This window comes from Drosophila hydei, unplaced genomic scaffold (assembly GCF_003285905.1).
Source record: "Drosophila hydei strain 15085-1641.00,03,60 unplaced genomic scaffold, DhydRS2 tig00008125-arrow-arrow-pilon, whole genome shotgun sequence".
NCBI lineage: Eukaryota > Metazoa > Arthropoda > Insecta > Diptera > Drosophilidae > Drosophila > Drosophila hydei.
The window spans coordinates 734819-756543 of NW_022045835.1; the positions used below are offsets into that span (position 1 = coordinate 734819).

The 21725-nt window shown below is 36.0% G+C and overlaps 1 protein-coding gene across 2 annotated transcripts; it reads left to right on the forward strand.

Moving 5' to 3' along the window:
• Window positions 1-9532: 9532 nt before the first annotated feature.
• LOC111604601 (protein Wnt-2) lies at window positions 9533-21569 on the forward strand. 2 transcript variants are annotated; one of them, XM_023322712.2, is made up of 5 exons: window positions 9533-9799; window positions 20155-20372; window positions 20480-20748; window positions 20821-21008; window positions 21081-21569. In XM_023322712.2, the coding sequence occupies exons 1-5, from the start codon at window positions 9744-9746 to the stop codon at window positions 21382-21384; spliced, it is 1035 nt and encodes a 344-aa protein (XP_023178480.1). In that variant the 5' UTR covers window positions 9533-9743; the 3' UTR covers window positions 21385-21569. The 2 variants fall into 2 exon arrangements, with proteins under 2 accessions (XP_023178480.1, XP_023178481.1); XM_023322713.2 differs by having other exon boundaries at window positions 9739-9799; window positions 20160-20372.
• Window positions 21570-21725: the final 156 nt, after the last annotated feature.

The following is a 21725-nucleotide window of genomic DNA, read 5'->3' on the forward strand; positions in this document are numbered from 1 at the left end:
TAAGAATTTATTAATAGCTTTAACAACTGAGTGAAACTTTCTACTTTCATAATTGTTTATTAAGACACGCAGCACCTCTTGTAGTGGAACTTTTCGTTTCTGACTTGATAATATACATATATAAAGAAATATATATATATAAATGATATGTAGTAGCAAGATCTGCACTTTTATTCATTTGCATAACGAATTTTAATATATATATATAGAACGATTGATTTTCTGAAACTTTGTAAAACGTAGTTTTACTATTTTATAAAACAACAACAAAAGCAACAAAAATTCTTCGCAAAAGAGATATAGAGAGCTCTACTTTTCCATTTGTCAACTCAAAAGAACTTATTAACGAAGCCTTCGAAAAACTTTTTAACTCCAAGTGTAGCAAAAGAAATTTAGTCTAAAATACTTTAAAAGCGATATAAATCAATACAAAATATAGATATAAATCTATATATATATATACGCTATATGCTATATGCCTAGTAGTTCCATTTGTATGTATATAAAATTAGCTCTAATTCGAAAACTTAAAGAACTTTAAACTATTTTATTGTAATTGTATTTAAATTTGAGCTCTGCTTGTTTCTAAAACAGCGTGTAATAATATCTAAAGCATTAATTCTCGATTTTAAAAACATATAAAAGTATAAATATATCCTAGCTATATATAGTATTATAAATTATACTTAAAGCTCAGCTCGAAAGTCCAAATGTTGTTGTTGATTTCTAAAATCGATAGAGCGAAAACAAAATATCATGTTAAAAACATTTTTTCTTTCCTTATTTCTTTATAATTTTTAATTATACTTTAAGATTAAGTATGCTCTATATACGCTACATATATATATATATATATATATTTGTTTAACGCAAGTACTTAAAGCCAAGTCTGTCAACTTTGTGACTTTTGTAGTCTAGCAATAAAAAATTAGCTATAAAATTATGAGAGAAATAATATCCTATGCATGCAATCGATAAATCGCACTATATATATATATATATATGTGCATATATATATATATAAATAACTGTTCAATCTTTAATCGAAAAAGAGCGAAAACTCGTTTTTCGCCATTCAAAACTAAATGTAACAATACAAGAATTTTTGTAAATTATTTTTGTCCGTCCACATTGTTAGCTTTCATAAACAGGCATATATATATATAAATATATATACTGTATATATATAATAGAGTTTTCTGAGCAAAACTCGTGAAACTTGACATACATACAATTTATATAGACATACCTCCAGCACGCCTCAGAAAAAGAAACAGAAGAAACATTGAAATAAATCTTGTCATATATCTATAATTAAGAATTGATACACAAACACAAATACACACACACACACACCACACTTCAATTTCTACGGCATGTGCAAAACAGAACTCATTGCATTTGGGCTGTGAGTTAATCTATATATATATATATATATATATATATATATATATATATATATATATATACTATATATATATATATATACTCTATCCCTACGCATCTTTGTTGTGGGCTTACAGCTAGAGCCAATTCTATAGATCGATTATCAATTGTTAACTATATTAAAACTTACCAAAAACAACTTCATTTTCTGCACCTACTCTTAAAACTCTTCAATTGCATTTCTTTCAATATATGTACTATATATATATATATATATATATATATATATACATATATATTTATATATATGTAACTGAACTACTTTATGTACTTAAACGAAACTAATCTGAAATGAAGACTAATTAAAGATTTTCTCTACTTAATGACTTAAATATATATAAAACAAAAGAAGAATTGCAATCAATTTTTAGAGTTAGAAAATAAAAACTATCTAAAGCTCTTTTGTTATGTTGTTGAAATGTAAAAATAAAAACCTTTGCAATATTTGCACATATATCTATATATAAATACTTAAAACTAATACAACTACTACTACTACTACATACACACAAACACACACATACACACTCTATACTAAACTCTAGTAAAAAAGAAGAAAGAAAAACTTAAAGTACCTTAAGCCAATTGGCACTAAAAACTTAAAACTAATAAACAATTTAATTTTAATTATAAAAATAAACATAAAAATTAAAAAAATCTATCCTCTAGCAATTTTAATAAGTAAATGCTAAAAATATATAAATATATATTAAAATCATAAAAAATGCCCTAAATGCTAGTTTCATAGTATCCACATTACCAAAAAAAAAGAAAAAACTGTTATATTATAAAAAGAAAACTCTTAACTCTTAAAAGGAAATCTAAACTAAACTAAACTAAACTAAAGTAAACAACACCAATTGTTGATATTCGATTAAACATTTTATACTTGCAACTTTATTCTAGCTAAAATTGTTTTGGGTATTCACATATCTGTTAAAAATGAATTGGAGGATCGAATTCTTATAGCTAGACTATATCCCTAAGAACTTTCCAAAAGTCTTTAAGAAAAAGCAAAATGATAATATAACTTTAATTGAAACACCAACTAAATTTATGTTCGCTTTATACTATATATTAATATATATATGTATATATATATATTTATATATATATATATTCTAAATTTCGCACCAGACTTTGTAGAAATCTAAAAAGAAAAATCAATTTCAAGAAGAAGCAGCAACAGTTAACTGTTAACAAAAAATCAACTTTTATGTCACATACTAAACGTATATATATATATGTATATATATATATGTATATTATATAACATACATAACTACCTTATTATGAGATATTCAACATGCAACTATATATATATATATATATATATATATATATATATATATATATAAATATACTATATATATATATATAACGACTTTCCAGTTTATGTAAAATTGTAATTAAATTCAATAAAGTTTAATTCAACACTTTAGTTGAACTGAATTACAAAGAATTTACTTTCTACAAAGGGTAAACCATCAACAAAAAAACACAATTTATGGTCGTATAGACCTGAGTCTACTGAACTCGTGCAAAAATACAAATAGGGGACGCTCTTTAAATGAAGTATACTCGTCGACGTTTGGTGACTTGAGCTCTTTAAAAGTGTATGATATGCTTAAATACATTTTGTTATAGATTTTAATCGATTTCATTGATGTGGAAAATATTATGGATGCTTGAAATAAATTTGTTGTGCTCGTACTACAGGAGAACCTACGTGGAGTGCATGCTCACTCTTATATTATTAACACTTATACTCATAATGTCGTTAACTACGTCTATACTCGGTACATACAAAGATACACATACTCTTTACTCTAATGCTCTTATATTCTTACGCTTATACTTCACTCATACTCTTACAATTTCTCTTATACTAAAAAACCCATGTGTAGTAGATACTGTTTACTTATACTCACATACTCATTCGCTCTTATATTCTAATAGCCTTATTCGATTCTACTTTCACACACGTGCACTTAACCTTTAGGATCTTATTTTTACACTCTCTTATACAGTTCTATATTGGCTCGGGGCTGTCACTTTTGGTCAAGGACATCTAGACCTCTAGGAAAGTCAGCCACACAGCCTTTAAATTATACCCTGTTTACACATTTTTTAATGGGCTCGAGGCATAAAAAGTGAACTTATCAACGTCATGTATTTCCTGTCACACCTCCCATTAAGGGCCTAGACCCTAAGATACCCTTTTTTAATTCCTGATAACTTAATAAAACCAATTAGTGAGCAATTTGTCTGGCGCCTTTAACCCTTGGCGTATCGCCAGGGTGAAAGTGAGCAGACGAGTTAAAAGACAAACCTTGCAACATGCTGTCGATAAGCGGTAGATTTTTACCTGCACCTAGTTGCAGCTGTTGCCAGATAGTTTCTTCCACTACTCCATCATTCCCTAGTTCAATTAACACCTGAGCATCTTTGAGCCTGCTTTTTGTATCTGTTGGCTGCATTGTTGTCTAATTACGTAGACAATGCCAAATGCCAAATGCATTCGCAACGTCTTGTTAATAAAAATCTGTTTGCCTGTAATTGGATGCTGACTTACGCCCGAAGCCTTCCTGCCTTGGCTCAATTTACACCTGTTTTGCTGCCAATCACTGTTTAGCCCAATTTACTTCAAATACAAACAACATATCAAATGTTCTCTCTCTCCAGTTCTATGACAAATGCGATTTGTTGCAGTCATGTGGCATTAGAGATGGCAGCGTGAGCAAGGCCATGGAATATGAGCAGAAATTTATGTGAAATAAGCTGATTAAAGATGGAGTTTGAACGACTTTGAAATACTGTGGAAGTTTCTGAGAGCTGTTATAATATGAGAGTATAAGAGTATGTTGTACTTCTAGTTTATAGACTCAAGAGGCTAGCAAAATAGAGGGTGGTTTAAAAAGTTGATTTTATTTATTCAGAATATTATGGTTTTACACTAAACTTCGCTATGGCTTGGAGGTTTCAAAGTCTTCACAATTTCTTACTCGATATACACTCTCTTGATTTATGTTAATTTAGACTTGCTTGGAGCATCAATTTACCCTTTTATCAACATAAACCGTTCGTGTTATACAACGCCTCGTTCGTGTCATGTCACGCGATCCACTCTAACAGCAATAGATGATGTGATTTGTTATCGTTACGTGTCCATTCCGGCCAATGGGTCTGCATTGTGCCTTTTAGATTGGATCGTTCCACTGGCTGTTGCCTGACACAACGGAAGCGGGAAATGTGAAACCAAGCGTTTCTCTATTGAAATTCCCGTTGCTACAAACGACGACAACAACAACAACAATAATAATCATAATACCAGCTATATATGATATAAAAAAAATATATAAAGATTTTATTACGCCCACAATTTGTTTTTTGTTTGCTATTTGAACTTAAAATTTGTTTATTAGCTGGAAATTTTGGAGTTATTATTTTATTGTTTCACGCTTCTGATTTTTCTTTTTTCATATGCCCTGAATCCATTCGAAAGAGGTTCATGGGGTATAATGTTTTTGTTGAAGTGAATGTCAGTATAAGAGAATTAAGGGAGTATATATCTATAGCTTCTCCATTTTGTGCTTGCATATAAGCTAGATTGCTGCTACACATAGAAGTTAGGGTATTTTATATTCGGTCCCTCCCACCCGCATCTATTTTTTATGTGCCCTGTGGCCAGGTTGCAGTTGCTTTTATTGCAGTTAGAGTACGATTTAAATACCCATCAATTAAATAGTTCCACAAGCTGATTCTATTGAAACACATATCAAAAGACTTAAGTTAAAAACTTGATTCAAATGATAAAAATATTTTTTCAATTTTTTAAAAATGACTTAATCATACGTCTAGAATCTATATAAGAAAGAGCTTAGTTACTGCTGAATATATTCAACAGCCATTCACATAAATAAGCTAAAATTCCTCATCAACCAGCTCTTAAAATAACTAACTAATCAAGAATCGATTGGCTGTCATAAAAAGACGTCTTTGCAATTATTTTCCCATAAAACAATTATATTGTATCTTTTTTCTTCTTCTTCACAATCTTAGCACATAATAAAAGTCATCGTAAATACTATTAGCAATAGACGCTACAATATGTGGGTCATATGACATATGATGATCAATATATCAAATTTAATTGAAAGTTTTATACGTGTGGAATGTAATCAATGGACTTGATCGAATATGCGTTAATATACCCTGTAATTAGCAGGTTTATTGTACCTTGAGTTACTTATGCCTTATGGCATTCCTCATCACTCAGTCTGCGCGAAGTTATCATAGATCTACATACATAAATCTAAATATTTTATATATGTCTGACTCAGTTCTTCAGTTATTTCTCCTTTGCAATTGGTACACACACTCGCATCACTTTGGCAGTATTTATTGAAATGCCGCGGCTGTCACGACAATGAGCTGTTAATCTAAGCACTCCATGATTACCAATACAATTGGCCATTTAATATATGGGAGAGAAGGACAGAGAAAGAGAGAGCGAGAGTGAGAGCCCCGCAGGGCTTTTGCGAATTGTTGATTTGGCTCATCTTTCTTGGAACCAAATTACAGTTAATAGCTGATAATGGGACACGTTTGCCAATACAAAAATCTCACAAGCTTACAAGCAAGTCAGCAAGTCAGACTGTTCGACTATGAGATATCCTAAACAACATGACGAGCGGCTATTATAAGCACTCGAACTTATAGCTTTATATTAAATGAGAGAGGAGGAGCCTACTCTTATATCCTTAGACCCTTATACTCTCGTTATTGTCTATATACTCTCTATATACTCTCTAAAACTGGTATAACTGTATAATATTTCTCTTATACTTGTGTAATTTCATACTTATATTGACACTTGACATTTTTTCACATTTATACTCTTATACTCCATGTACTCAAATGTTTCTGTAATCTTAAATTTGTCTTCTCTTATAGACTCATACAAGCGATCTATGTTCTATATCAAATCAGCTGTTATTACGGATAATAATTTATGTAATTGTTCAAAAATTCTAAAGCTTGTTACATGAATTTTAACAAGAACAATATACCCTGCCATCACATTTTCAAGGGTTATAAAAACGTTACTAACGTTCGAAACTAACTCGATGCCAGACAATGGGCCATGACAAACACACTACATATATCGCTGTTGTTGCTAGTACAATTGTCGTTGTTGTTGTTGGCGGCGATTTGTTGAGTTATGAACTGTGTTATTGGCTGTCAACGCTTGTGAACAAAATTGTGTATTTAAAGTTAATTACATTTAATGAGACAAACTCTGCTTAAAATGTCATCAATTACATAGACAGGCTAAGATCGCATTTATGTATATCTATGTATATATGTAAATAGAAATAATGTATGTATATGTAGCAAGAGATTTATGCAACACGAAAGCCAAGTTCAAATTTGCATAAATGGTAAATCAATTAAAAGGCGACAACTCGTATCCAAGAAATGCATTAGAGTTTAACACACACTGAGAGAGGGAGAGAGGGAGAGAGAGGGAGAGACGTTGTTACTGCAGTAGCTGTTGCAGTTGCATTTGGTTGTCTTGGACACGGCAGGTAGCATTAATTGAAGCTCCCCCAACCACTTTGCCCTCAACCTGTTGTTGTTGGCAAATGTCAAGCTGTTTTGTGACTACTGTGGCAGAAGCGCGTAGCGTGGCGTTTCACAACTAGGCAGTAAATAACCGACAATAAATCACCGCACAAATACAAAATACAAAGCAAAAACAAGAGAGAAACAAGCATTTTTGTAAAATAGTAAGCTGCTAACTGCTGTAATCTCTGAAGTGTTTGCAAATTTAAACAAGTTGTAAATTTGTAAAAACAAAAACCGAAAAGAGAAGAAAAATTATGAAAAACACTTGTAAATACACATTGATGAACATGATGTGCGAGTGTGTGTGTGCGTGTGTGAAGTACGCTGACAAATCATCTGTTGGCCATTTGATAAATGCTTGAGAGTGCCTGCCCCCTGCAGCCGCAAGCCACAAATTCTTGACATTAACCCACTGCAATGTCTTCTCAGTCTCAGTTAACACGACTTTTACCCGCATCGATAAATAATTGATTTGATTGCCGTGTCACAATTTAAGTGAGAGATAGTGAGAGAGAGATGGGAAGTGGGAAGTGGGCAGGGAGAGCGCGAGAGAAGCTTTCCCAAGCCATTATCAGCCAACAATAATGGGCTTTAATGGTACCCCGAACTGACGTCTCAGAATGCCAGACTTGGACTTAATTCACGTGCAAAGGATCCTGTAACAGAGCGCTAAGCAACGATCGCTTGCAACATGTTGCAGCTGGCAGCAAACATTGCTAAGGGCAGTTCAACAAGTTGGGCTTCAGCAGCTGCCTTCAGTTTGGCTGCGATTTATCAGTTTGATTCGAATTCATAAGGAACTTCATTTCCAAAAGTTGGATTTGTTCTAAATGAATTTTCGACTTTTATGTGAATGTATAAATACATTTAAAATGGAACAAAATATAGAATATAACTAGACATACCCCGCAGTTATTGGATTCTTCTTCAATGTCAATCTGTAAAATAGAAAAATAAAATAAGATTAGCTAATCAAAATTAAATTATATTTCTTAGAGGACTCTGTAAAAGGTAATTGATATATGCATATAAATATTTATTTATAACAAAGTAAACTGGCATTTGAGCTTATTGACTTAATTAAACATATATTGTATACGCTTCTCTTCTATGCGATTCACATAAATGCAATTATGACTTACAACTTTTCATATGTCGTTTACTCCTGCTCTCTGTTTTTCGTTTTCTCTATGTCTCTTTTTTTCTCCGCTTATATTTCTGCATTCTTTCTTCTTTCTCTCTATCGATTCAACAATTTTTCCTTCCCACAACCTCTCAATTTATTTCAAATAAGAAGCATTTTCCATTCAACTCCGCTTGAACGTTTCATTAACTCTAATAGCGAACCTCGCCCACTCGCAGCTTCCTCGAACTCAGCTCAAACATGTTCGCTGCGCCAGCTGATTGAATAGTTTTTACAAATTTCATTTCAACTGGCCGTCTGCCAGTTCTTATACGACAAGCGCGTTCAACGGTTGACCCGGCTAACCAAAAACAAAAAAAAACTCCAAAAACAAAATAGAAAGAAAAACCCCTAAAGCTGAAAAATAATATTGAAACTGAAATCGAAACCGTGTGGCGTCGCGTGTTGGGGATCGTTTTGCATTTTGTCGGCTCAGCTCTTTAATTGTGTCACTAATGAGCCGCATTTATGTTAATCTCGGCACCCGGGCCGAGCCCATCTAAGCCTTTCAAGCGGCCAAGCCGACAACGATGCCGACGACGACGCCGCTGATGCCGACTCCTGCGGCATCTTTATCGCGCGCTGTGTGAATTAACATACAACATTCGAAATACACTCACACGATACAAAGATTTCAAAGTGTCTTCCTCGCTCTCTCCGTCTCTCTCTCGCTCGCGCTCTCTCTCTCTCTTTCTACCTGTTGAATTCTTCGTTTTTGGTAGTTTTCACCTGCTGCGCCGTTTATGGTTATTGCCGCAATTTGGTTGTGACAGTCGGCAGGCGCTTTATCATAAATTAAAAAGTCGTGTAGTCGCAGAGTCGCACAAGTCTCTCTGCTGCTTGATCAGTGCGAGTGGTGCAAGTGATGCGAGTGGTGCGTGTGGTGCTGATGCTGATGCTGATGCTGCTGATGAATGATGCGCTGTTAAAGCCAAGTTATTTTGCATGAATGAAATCGCAACGAGACGAGACGGGACGTGATAAACGAGCTGCTGCTTCATCAACTCAATGCTCTCTGAACGATGACTTAATTTAAAATGCCGCTACACAGAAGGTGTTAATTAGCATATGAACAAATCCAACAACAACAACAACAGCTATTTCGGCAATCTCAAACACAAACTCAAATTCAAACTCAAACTCAAACTGAGTCTACGATCTGCAGCTTCAGTTTGTTTATTTTTGCTGTCGTCTGCTCTTTGAGCTCCATAATAATAAAAGCGATCCAATGTCTATAATTCATCAGTAAAAAATCTATATATATGTATATATATACAAACGATAATAATAAAAAAAAATATAGTGCAAAGCTCGACAAATTTTCTATGGAGAGCTCTTAAGTTTCCGAGGCGCGCATTTAGCATGAAAAGAATATGAAGAATTATTGTATTTTTATTTGTTTTCCTGTTCGTGTTCGTGTTCGTGTTCGTATTCGTGCCTGTGTTCGTGCTTGTGCCTGTTCATTTTCTTTAACGACGTAGCCATGTGGAAAATACACAACAAACTCTTAATATACTTACTCTGGATTATGGAAATAAGGTATAGTACAAACCAACCAAGAAAACGAGCAGTTAAACAAATCTTTATAATTTTTTTTTTTTTTTTGGTCATTTGGCTTCATTCCTTCAATGAAAGCCGTCTGACTATAGAAACGATCGCCGAATGTTTTGTTCTTATGCTAAATAGTTTTCAATCTTATTTGTCGACATATCGACAAAGTTGTGTTCTAAATAGCTTGAGAACTCTTTTATGGGTTTAGATAAAAGAGCGGAATTAGCGACCAGAGAACAGTGGCTAAGAACAGTGGTCTAAGCTTATGATTCTTAACATTTAAACTATTTTTTAAATCAGTTTTTTCTTAAGCAAAGCTAATATATCTTGTTTGCTTTGAGATTAGTTTATAAAATATATTCTGGAGTTTTCATTAGATTTACAGACCATATTAGAGAAGTTCTGAATATTCAGCTGTGAAACTTATATACGTTGACTTCAAGTTGGGCATAAAGCTAAGGCCATAGATCTTCATATCTTCTATATAACATGCAGCATATATATTTACCTAGATAGTTTTTATATAAGTGCATTTGTAAGGAGATAGTTAGACATATTTCTGCATCTTTATATCTCTATATATCTCTTTAAGCCTCCATCTACCTCTCTATCTCTGCCACATTCTATGTCTCAAGTTTCGTTCCCTCTATCTCTATTTATTATCATAATTGACTTCTGAAGCTCTATTTTTACTGTAATACCAAGGAAATGAAATATCTGTTTAAATTATTTTAAATTAGCTCAGCTTTCGGCAAGATCCACTATTTTTCCTATTCAAAATTGAATGAACATCACAAATAAATAATTGCTCAGAATATTGATTTGTTACTTATTAATCAAACTGAATTAAAGGGTATCCAAGGTTTAAGAAAGATATGAAATTAATAATGATAAGCAATTTTTTAACTCATAGACAATAAAAATTTGTTGTTGCTTATTCAAATTGAAATCGCATCTGTAAAAAGATCTGCTGATCTTAGTTGCACATAAATACCTCTTGAAAACCCGCTCAAAAAGTACAGGGTATTCGCTGTGTCTGAAAACACTGTCACACTCAGAGAGCTTAGCTTTTTTTTGCCTTACTGTTTTCTTTTTTCTTTATCAATATCAAATCTTGCGCCGTTGTTGACAACTGTTTCCTTTCGATCTCAACAAAGCAACAGTTAAGATCGCATCGAATCGCTAATTTTGATCTGTGTAAAAAGGCGAGAGAAATCAGAGAGCGGGAAATTACAAGGAGTTGTATGTAAATTGTTATCTATAGACGCCCAAACACAATACGCCCAATCACAGCTCAGCTGCTGATCTCGTCGATCGTCGATCGTCGCGTCGATTCTAGTGGAAAGCAGGCAATAAAAATAACAACAACGGCAACAACAACCGCAAAAGCAGCGGGAAAAACGCTGAAAAATCTCATTAAAATGGGCAATTAAATGATGGCAACAGCAACTAAAACAAACTGACAGACGGACAGCATGACAGACTGACAGACAGACGGACAGACGGACGGACGGACGGACGCGTGTGAGGCAGTAACGAATGCCATTTTCCAAAGACAAACACAGTTTGCCAATCAAAAAACTTGGCTAAAGCAGGAGCAACGGGAGCAGCAGCAACAACAACAACAACCACAGCAACGACAACTGGAAATCAATTTTTGCCATAAACTCATCAACGTGCCCGACTCTGTGTGTGCTGTGTGTGTTTCGGCTGCTATCTAATTGCCTTGGCGCAGTCAGTTGCGAATATCTAAAAGATACAGTGGGCTGGTCTTGTGGGCAGCTACGCCGCCGCCTTGGCGGCCAGCAGAACAACAATGCGCATCGGCAACAGCAGCAGCAGCAACAACATTAAGTGTACTCTACTCAAGAAAGTGCCAGGCTGGCAGATATCCTGCAGATATCTTATGGTTCCATTTATTGTAATTAAAGAACAGGATAAGATTGTGCTCAGAGTACTTTATGGGAAAATAGATCATGCTTAAGCCAACAAAATACTAGACTCAAATAATATCACGTGTGTCAAAAATGCAGCATTAGCAATCGATATTAATCGATTTGTTTTTAGAAGTATGCATGGCAAGATTCTCATCTCATTGCAAGATTCGAATCCTCAAACTTCCTTGAGCATGCACAAAAATAGCTGACTCCGATATGCCCACCTTTTGCCCAAACTTGTAATGAGTACAGGGTATATAAAGGCTTGCTGACCAGTTAACAGGTTGCCCACAAAAGGGTCTTAACCCAGAAAAACTGCAGCATCGCTTGTAATTGGGGTTACTGCACAATCTTAAAGCGCTCCAAATGGCATGTTGTACAAACAGGAAACACAGACAAACAGAGAGCGAGGCAGAGACAAGGAGAGATAGAGACAGAGAGAGAGAGAGAGAGAGAGAGAGGGGGGCTTGTTACATACCTTGAACAATTGAAGCTCATGAGCTTGCAACGTGCAGACAAACGCTCAAATTGTGATCAAGATCGTCGTAAGTCGTTGCCAGTTACAAGTCCAAAAATGGCCTTTCAAGTGGTTGCTGCAAAGCAGGCGCGGGAGCTGTTGGCGGTGGTCATTGGTTGCCTGGCGGATCGTTTTGTACTTTTAGATGAGTGATCGACTCGAGCACAAACAAAACTATCTGCGCTTGATCTGTCTGTTTGTCTGGCTAGCAGCTGGCTGGCTCTCGGTTGTGGCAGCTTGTTGTGGCTGCATTTGCCAATTGCCCATGACGAACGATACGTTTGGCCTTACCTGTTGCCATTCGGCTAGGGAGACCCTGGTCATACGTCTTTCGCGGCTCAATTACGTCGTTCGTCGTACGTCGTTTTTAGCCTTAGCTGTTCGCCAGGATTGAGCACAATTGTTGCCATTTGCTGTGGCAACGACATATATTTTTTCTCTCTTTTTCTTGGCCAAGGCTCGCTTTATGCATTGTTGTTTTTTTTTTTTTTTTTTATTTTTATTGATGGCATGTTGAACAGCTTTTATGGGTTTTCTTTTAGTTTGGGCTTGACTCTGTGTGTTGTGCTGCCAGTGCCCCGGCACCGCCCACTTTACATTGCAGCTGGACACGAGGCCACAAACTTTCAAATGCCTGGGCAAAACAAAAAACAGAAACAGCGCAGAAAACTGAGACCAACGTTGCATTTTGAACTGAACTCGGCCTCGTAGTCAGTCGCATTGTTTGAATTAATGTGGCTTTGTGGCTTCCGCCTCCAATTGGCGCTTTATTTTGGCTGCACACTCGTAAATTTTCGGCCAGCGGGCAGAGCGCCACGAACATGTCAGCGTTCCATGTAATTACCCACGGCCAACGCAAGCGCCAGGTTCAGGTCCACAACAACAAAAAGAATGCAGTTAAAGATGCAGATGCAGATGCAGATGCAGATGCAGATACAGATAGAGATGTAGATACAGATACAGATACAAGCATGACACATTTGTAACTACAGACACAGCTACAGATAATGCTACAAATGACGTTTCAGCTTTAGATATTCGAACCTAAAGAGAAAGAAGCAGCTACAGCTAGGGACATGGCTAAAGATACAGATATGGTTACATATCTATATACATCCAGATGATATATGTCCGCGCTGCACACATCATTTGAAGGCTGCAGCAGCAGCGGCTACCAGAGATACAAAATAAAACCCACCGCAGCTTTCACGACAAGGCAATTGGCACAGCGGTGGGTCGCTTAGACCTAGACGTTAAATATGCACGTGAAAAAATAAATGGGCCATCAAAATAGGTTCAAGAAAGGGGTGTAAGAGCCTGATGAGTGGTATTACCTCAAAAATATTCCATTCTACTAAAATGTGAAGTTTTAAGTAGAACTTTCTTTACATGAATTGTGAGTGAAGTAGAAAGAACGTATCTATGGCTTGGTGTACACAAGTTTGTTATACTTACAGGGTATTCCAATATAATCTGTGCACTATAAGTATGTATATGGAATGATTACTTTAATAAAAGCGTTTTGAAATACTTATAAAGCGTGTGAATCCTGTATTAATTATTTTATTCCAAGAATAATTGTTTAGCTAGTCTCTAAGGCTCTATAAATAACAACGTCCTTTTGTGAGAAAACTTGAAACAAACTATAAACAAATGTAAACAGCGTATAAACGCATCTATATATAAATTTTAGTTTTGAAGCTGAATTTTTGCTCAATTTCAATGCCTCAGTACTTAATCTTTTCTCTCAGTGTATGCCAGGCTGCCCTTTTTGGTATCGCACGTTGCGCTGCTCCTGCTCCTGGCCATAGTTCCGCCAGTTTGCAGGCCCAGTTACGCGCTTTTTTTGCGTTTGTCTGCGCGCTGCTCTGGTCTGCTCCGCAACGCCTGCGCGTGAAAATATTAAAGTCATATTTTTACGAGCCTCCGAAGTGCGCATTAAGAGTTGTTGTTGCTGTTGTTGCTGCTGTTTTTTGGCTTGTTATTGACTCGCTGAGCGCGCTTAGGCATTTATGTTTATATGCTCTGGAGACGATATATAAGTGGTTAGGCTTTGGGAGTCAGCTTCCAGCTTCAACTTCAACTCAAACTCCAGCTCCAGCTCCAGTTGCAGCTGTTGTTGTTGTTGGCGTTTGCTAATTGGCGCTGTGGCTAAATTATGCGACTGGCCTAATCCATTTTTAATGATAGCTGCCCCACGAATGCAGCAAATCACATATTCGACTCATTTCAATGATTGGCCAATGATAAACCAATGGCCCAAAAATATATATAAACGAGTCTCGAGCATTTTCGTAAATGCCATCCATGCGAAAAGTAATGGAGACAATAAAGATGAAATACCAATAATAATTATTAACTGCATGGTTAGCGCAGAGGCGGAAGCCAGCTACTGGAAAAGCGAGACGTAAAACTGGAACTACGCTTTTTAGTTTCGATGTATATGGGGTTTGCATTGCTTCTTTGTTTTCCTGACATTTTTATTTATTTATTTGCTAAACTAATATATTAAACAAGTTATTTGGCAAGCAGCATTGACATCATCTGTGCCTTAATGATTTATTATATTGAACAAATATGGCAAAAGTATCAAATGTGATATATTAAACAAGATTTTCTCTTATAATTTTATAAGCTCAATATATCACAGTCGATGATAATCTCTAGAAAAATACCATAAAAGTTTGCCACTCAACAAAATATTTTTAAATACTACAAATATTCAATTTAATGTATGCAAAACAATTGACCTCTAAATATTAGAAAACTTCCAAGATAAATGACTTAGGTTTTATACTTTATCATGAGAATGATGTCGTGAATAATGATAATATTAATGATAATAAAAATGATAATAAAAATGATAGTAAAAATGATAATGATAATGATAATGATAATGATAATGATAATGATAATGATAATGATAATGATAATGATAATGATAATGATAATGATAATGATAATGATAATGATAATGATAATGATAATGATAATGATAATGATAATGATAATAAAAATGATAATAAAAATGATAATAAAAATGATAATGATAATGATAATGATAATGATAATGATAATGATAATGATAATGATAATGATAATGATAATGATAATGATAATGATAATAAAAATGATAATAAAAATGATAATAAAATGATAATGATAATGATAATGATAATGATAATGATAATGATAATGATAATGATAATGATAATGATAATGATAATGATAATGATAATGATAATGATAATGATAATGATAATGATAATGATAATGATAATGATAATGATAATGATAATGATAATGATAATGATAATGATAATGATAATGATAATGATAATGATAATGATAATGATAATGATAATGATAATGATAATGATAATGATAATGATAATGATAATGATAATGATAATGATAATGATAATGATAATGATAATGATAATGATAATGATAATGATAATGATAATGAGAGTAACAATGACAACATTAATGCCAGTACTAATATTTTTTCTAATACTAATATGACTGGGTAATGACACGGCTAATAATAAATTAGATTGCATTAAGCGTGTAAAACAATATTCCAATTGCCAATTGAGCCTTCGTCTACCCATTTACACTTATACCTTTGTCCGCACAACCCTGGCAACTCTGGTGCAATATCATTGATATCAAGTTCATGACAGGTCCTTGCTCTCTCACGCATCACACGTTAAGCTGGGAATAAGAATCTAAATCGTCGCAACAAAGCAAAAACACAAAAACAACCAGCGGAAAAAAGGGTCACGAAATGAAGGCGTAGACCCAAACGTAAAGCCTGTGCCTCGATCTAGAGCCAAAGATAAAAGAGACGAACAGCAGCAGGAAGAGCCACATAGTTAAGGTTAGGGCAAGGTAAGGCCATCTAAAACAAAAACAGAGCAAAAAAAACCAAAAGCAAAAGCAAAAGCGGCGCAAAAACACGAAGCACAAATCAAGTACACGTGACTCGGACGTCGGTTGACGCTGCGTAAGTGCTGCAGAGGCTCGGAGGATGGGCTCGGTTTAAGTTGATGATGAAATTGTCGACGTTGACATGCAACAGGCAGCAGGCAGCCGGCAACACAGAATGGAGCAACGTGGAATGGGGCAGCAACGCGCTTCAAGTGGCAACGACAAATTAAATAAGGCACGGCGGAAAAAACAGCATTTCTGGAACAAAACTGAACAAGCTGCAAATAAAAAGCGAGGCAAAAGTGCTCGACTAGAAGATACCCTCACCTGATATTTAAAGTGAAGATGGAATTTAGCAGTGCAGAAAATGTGGTGGAAATGGAAAAAGTTTTCGATGATTTGACAAAAGTTTTAGAAAAAAACATTTGGACTCGAATACTCATACTAATACTATAATAATTTAATATTATAATACTTTAATACTCCTACGTGTGATACCCAAGACATTTATGCACCTGAACGATGATACTCTTGTATTCTTTAACTCTTATACTTTTTAATTTTAGGCGCGTAAGCTTATACTTTTATACAGTTTCTCTCTTATACTGCTGCTGTCCTATACAGTTAAGCTCATCTACTGTTCTAGTCACATACTTTTACTCATATATTTTTATGCCCTTAAGCACTTGTATATTTAAGCCGAAAACTAGACATTCTTGACTATATTGTCTCACCTGTTCATTATAATGAACCGTAGAGTATATTGTACTCTATAGAAAGTCGAAGATGCCTTCTTCTGCGTAACACTGCGTAACAATATACCCTCTTTACCCATTTCCAATAGGTTCAGGGTATATAATAAAAAAAAAAACAAAAGGCCACGATGAAAAGAGAGCGATAGCTGTTGCCCATTTGTTGTTGTTGTTTGAGTGGTGGTTGTTGTTGTTGTTATCGAGGTGGGCATGACGGTCACGCTGTGCGAACGCACGAAAAGCTATTGACTGACTGACAAACGGATGCGCTGACAGATCGATCAACGTAGTTTAACAAAGTTAAAGTTGAAGGTTGGCAACGGTGGTTTTGGTGGTTCGATGGTTTGAAGCGACGGCCACTGAAGCATTGCAACCACACAACGGCCAGTGGCTCATTGTTGTTGCTGTTGCTGTTGTTCGATCTGGTGATCGCATCCTGGCAAGCCGCGTGGTCGTGCCTGTTAAACGAGCCTAATTATTAGTTTACTACCAATTTTGGTCTTCGAGGCCTCGACTGCATGTTAACAACATGTACAACAACTCATGAGCACCAGCAACAGCAACAGCAATGAGCAAGACTGTTGCGATGATGGCTGCTAACTATGAGGATACCCTGTAGACTTATTGCAGGTATCCTGCGTCAAGCATTGCCTATGGAAATGTTTAGCTCTTGCATCAAAGAAATCTATATGGGTATAGGCTTAGAGATTTCTGTCATGAATCGATGTCTCCCAATGGTAATCGAGTCAGAAGAAACTTGTAACTGATCATAGTAGTTCTACCTCACTACACTCTCTACAGGGTATATTACTGCAGATTGAACTGAAAACGATCGTCGATTGTTGCTGTTGGCCGTTTCCAGTTTCCAGTTGCCAGTTGCCAGTTGCCAGTTGAAGGGTTAATTTGGGCGAGGACTTGGACTCGCTCTGTTCATCTGCCTTCCCTTTCTTGCTCTTGCTCTCTCTAACTTACATGTTTCTTGTGTAAGCTTGTAATTTCTGTAAATTGATTTAATTGGTCCAATTAAAAATGCGTTGTTAACATGGGCGAAAGCAATGGCCAAAACTTTTGCAGCCCATTGACAAGCCAGAAATGGAATTGGACTGACAGCAACGAGTCCATGCCCTGAGGATATAACACAGCTGTGTATCGCTTTATACTATATGTATATATATATATATATAGTGAATATGCATAGCTGTTCATGTTTTGGGCGCCTGCGCAGCTGTTTGATTGGCTTTTTTGTGTTGGCCAATCGACAAGTAGACAATTGCTCGTTATGCATCCAATGAATGCGGCTATGGAATGCTACTATATTCTATGTGAGAGTGTGATAATGTGTGTGTATGAGTGTGTGTGTGTGGGAAGTGGCTACACATGCCATTCACAAATGCTCTTCCTACGACTTCAAGAGCGTTTATTGCTTATGACTTGCTTAATCTTTAGAAAACAAGCTTCAAGAAATAGCTGTAAAGTTTTTGTTAAAAGACAGGTATTAGATAGTCAAGTCAACTTCAATGAAATTATATATAATTATACACAAAAAAACGAAATATCAGTCAGATATATATTAACTGGTTAAGTAGAGCAAGTAACTGCTTTTGAGATCAATCTCAATATGTATTTTTAACACATTTTTTTCACATTTTTTAAAAATTATAAAACTTTATAATATGTTAAAAGTAGAAGTAGAAGATTTTAGAATAATTTTTAAATCTTTGTAATTTTCCCTAATTGTAATTTAAAGTCTTTATATCATAGACTTGCTTAACATTGTTCACCGTTCTAAGAAGTTAAGAATTTAGTAATACAATTTGAATTAATTTCTACTTTCAATTCCGTTCGTAACTCTGCATTTCCGCGTGAAATTTGATATTTTATAAACAATTTTTATATTCTACTCAGCTAATTTCTGAATGCTGCAACATCAGCAGCAGCAGCTAATATTGCAACAGCAACCGCAGAAACGACGTCGCATTAAGTAAACAATAAATTAAATATGGCAAAATATATGCACAAACAAATGTGGAGCGATCAATGGCTATAGAAATAAGAAAACAAGTAAAAGCGATGGGAGTACACGGCTAGGAAATGCCCTGACCTATGTGAAAAGCTACAAAAAATATCGTAAAATATCGATAAAAAAAAAATCAAGTGTTTCTTTGTACGGCATGGAAACATATATTTTCTGTATAGTTGCACAGATCGATGAGTTCAGACAGATGCACGGACATAGAAACAGGCAAGCAAAGGGTTACAGACAAATGCAAAGATAGTTAGAAGCACAGAGGAATACGCGTACAGACGTGCAGACAGACCAACAGTATACAAGCGACTTAGCTTTTCGATCTGAGCGTGAATACATCTCTGCTCTCAAAAAGCTGTACCACGTCTCCTGCTGCCTGTTACGTACATTGTCACAAAAACATAGGACCCTCTACTACAAACATTTTTCAATAGTTTGAATGAAAAAAAAAAAAACAAAAGTCGTGCTTACTGCTCAATAAATGCCGCCAGCGATCAATTCATTTCCATTTCAGTTTGCCATTGCCAGGGAAATAGCAGCAGCAACAACAACAACAACAATTGAGAACTGGCCACGAGTCAACGTTTAAAAAAAAGTCACAATTGGCCAGTGGAAAAAGCAAATGTGCCGCATTCAAAGGCAAGATTAATGCGTTCAAATTGAAGCTGTAGTTGTAGTTGCTGTTGTTGTTGGGTTTTTTAGCAGTCAGGTGAGTGAGTGGCATGCTTTTAGGGGGCGTAGACAGTTTTACTGTCAGTTTTAGTCAAAATAATGCCGCCAGCTATATTATTAGCCATAATTACATATGCATCTCAAGCATCTAATCATGCAGAGAGAAGCTTAAGCCAAACCAAATCAAAAGCAACAACAAAAACAAAAGCCTCGCATGTCTAATCGAAGGCTTTAAATGCCAGACAGTTCAGAGCTGCTGACATAATCCACGATAATAAGCAACTCGCTTTATATAGCTAATGCCCAATTGGATTAATGGAGTGCCTAATAAATGACTTGCAAATTGCCAGCTATGCTGAGGCTGTGAAATGGAGACAAGACAAGAAAGGCTTAAGATCAAATGAGCAACATAAGTAGTAGAAGATATGGGTTATAAAAGAGTGTAAAATATAAGTTATTTACAGGGTATCATTAATATAAGAATTTATGTTCCGCTTTCTCGTCAGATTAGTATCCAGCTTTACGTCTGTCATGCTCTGCGGCCGTATACCCGGTCTGACGATGGGTCAACGTCAGCTATGCAGCGAGATGCCCGATGCGTTGATCGCACTAGGTGAGGGTCAACAGCTCGGAGCCCACGAGTGTCAGCATCAGTTTCGTGGCCATCGCTGGAACTGCTCGGAGGTGTGGCAACGCAATGTGTTTTCACATGTCATACCAATAGGTGAGTAGCAGATGAAAGAGTATGGAGTAAGGAGAGTAGAACACTGTCTGTTATGCTATCTCTGAAACTTCTCTATCTTCTATGCACTAATTTGCTCTCTGCTTTAGCTTCTAGAGAGGCTGCTTACACCTATGCAATAGCCAGCGCTGGTGCAGCCTATTCGGTGACTGCAGCCTGTGCACGAGGCAACATTTCGCTGTGCGGCTGCGATGTGCGGCACAAGACGTCGCCGCCGCCGGAGCCCTGGAAATGGGGCGGTTGCTCGGCAGATGTGGAGTTTGGTATGCGTTATACGCGTAAATTTATGGATGCACGTGAATTGGAACGAGATTCGCGTACGCTTATGAATTTGCATAATAATCGCGTAGGGCGCACGGTGCGTATGCATAATATTTCAAATATGAATCAATTTGTAGTAAATTTTATGTACCCCCACCGGCTCCATTAGCTGGTTAAGAAGCTGCTGCGCACTGATTGCAAGTGCCATGGCGTGAGCGGTTCGTGTGTCATGAAAACCTGCTGGAAAAGTCTGCCGCCTTTTCGCCTGATCGGTGAGAAGCTAATGCAAAAGTATCAAAAAGCCAAAACTGTGCAGGCCCTGAGAGGCAAACGTGGACTGAGATTAGTATTAAGCAGGTAAGTAAGGAATAAGGCCTATAAGCAAAGTGGTCCCATCTCTCTTTAACTCTCGCTCTAACTGACTTTCAGAAAGAAGCAGATGATGGCCCAGAAGCCTTCGCTGGTGGCACCCAAACGCATGGAGCTGATCTATTTGGAGGCATCGCCCAATTATTGTGAGCGTAATATTCAAACGGGCACAGTGGGTACGGTGGGTCGCATTTGCAATCACACCGGTCATGGCCCACAGAGCTGTGATCTTTTGTGTTGTGGGCGTGGCCATAATACACAGCACATACAGCGAAGTCAGCAGTGCAGATGTCAATTCCACTGGTGCTGCCAAGTGGAGTGCGAGGTGTGTGACGAGAGTTACGAAGAGTTCACATGTAAATAGAAAACAGTTTGCCTTGTTCGTTCAGACAAACAGACAGCTAAGCCAGTAAAAGATGCAAATGTTGCTAGTATTACTTAGTTACGATTAGTTCTTAATGATTCTAATGTTTCTAGTATTATGCGAAATATAATGTATTACACACACACGCGCGTACACACTCTAACTATAAGCCACACTCACACACATTCACGAATAAATAAATTTAATAATGTTAAAAATTTATATACATTTATATTTGAATTGAGGTCTTTTCAATAAAGGATTTTTATTTGCATGCGTAAGTATACAAGTATATGAAGATAGAATGATAAACAGTTGAGTAGTTACAATTGTCTAAAAAA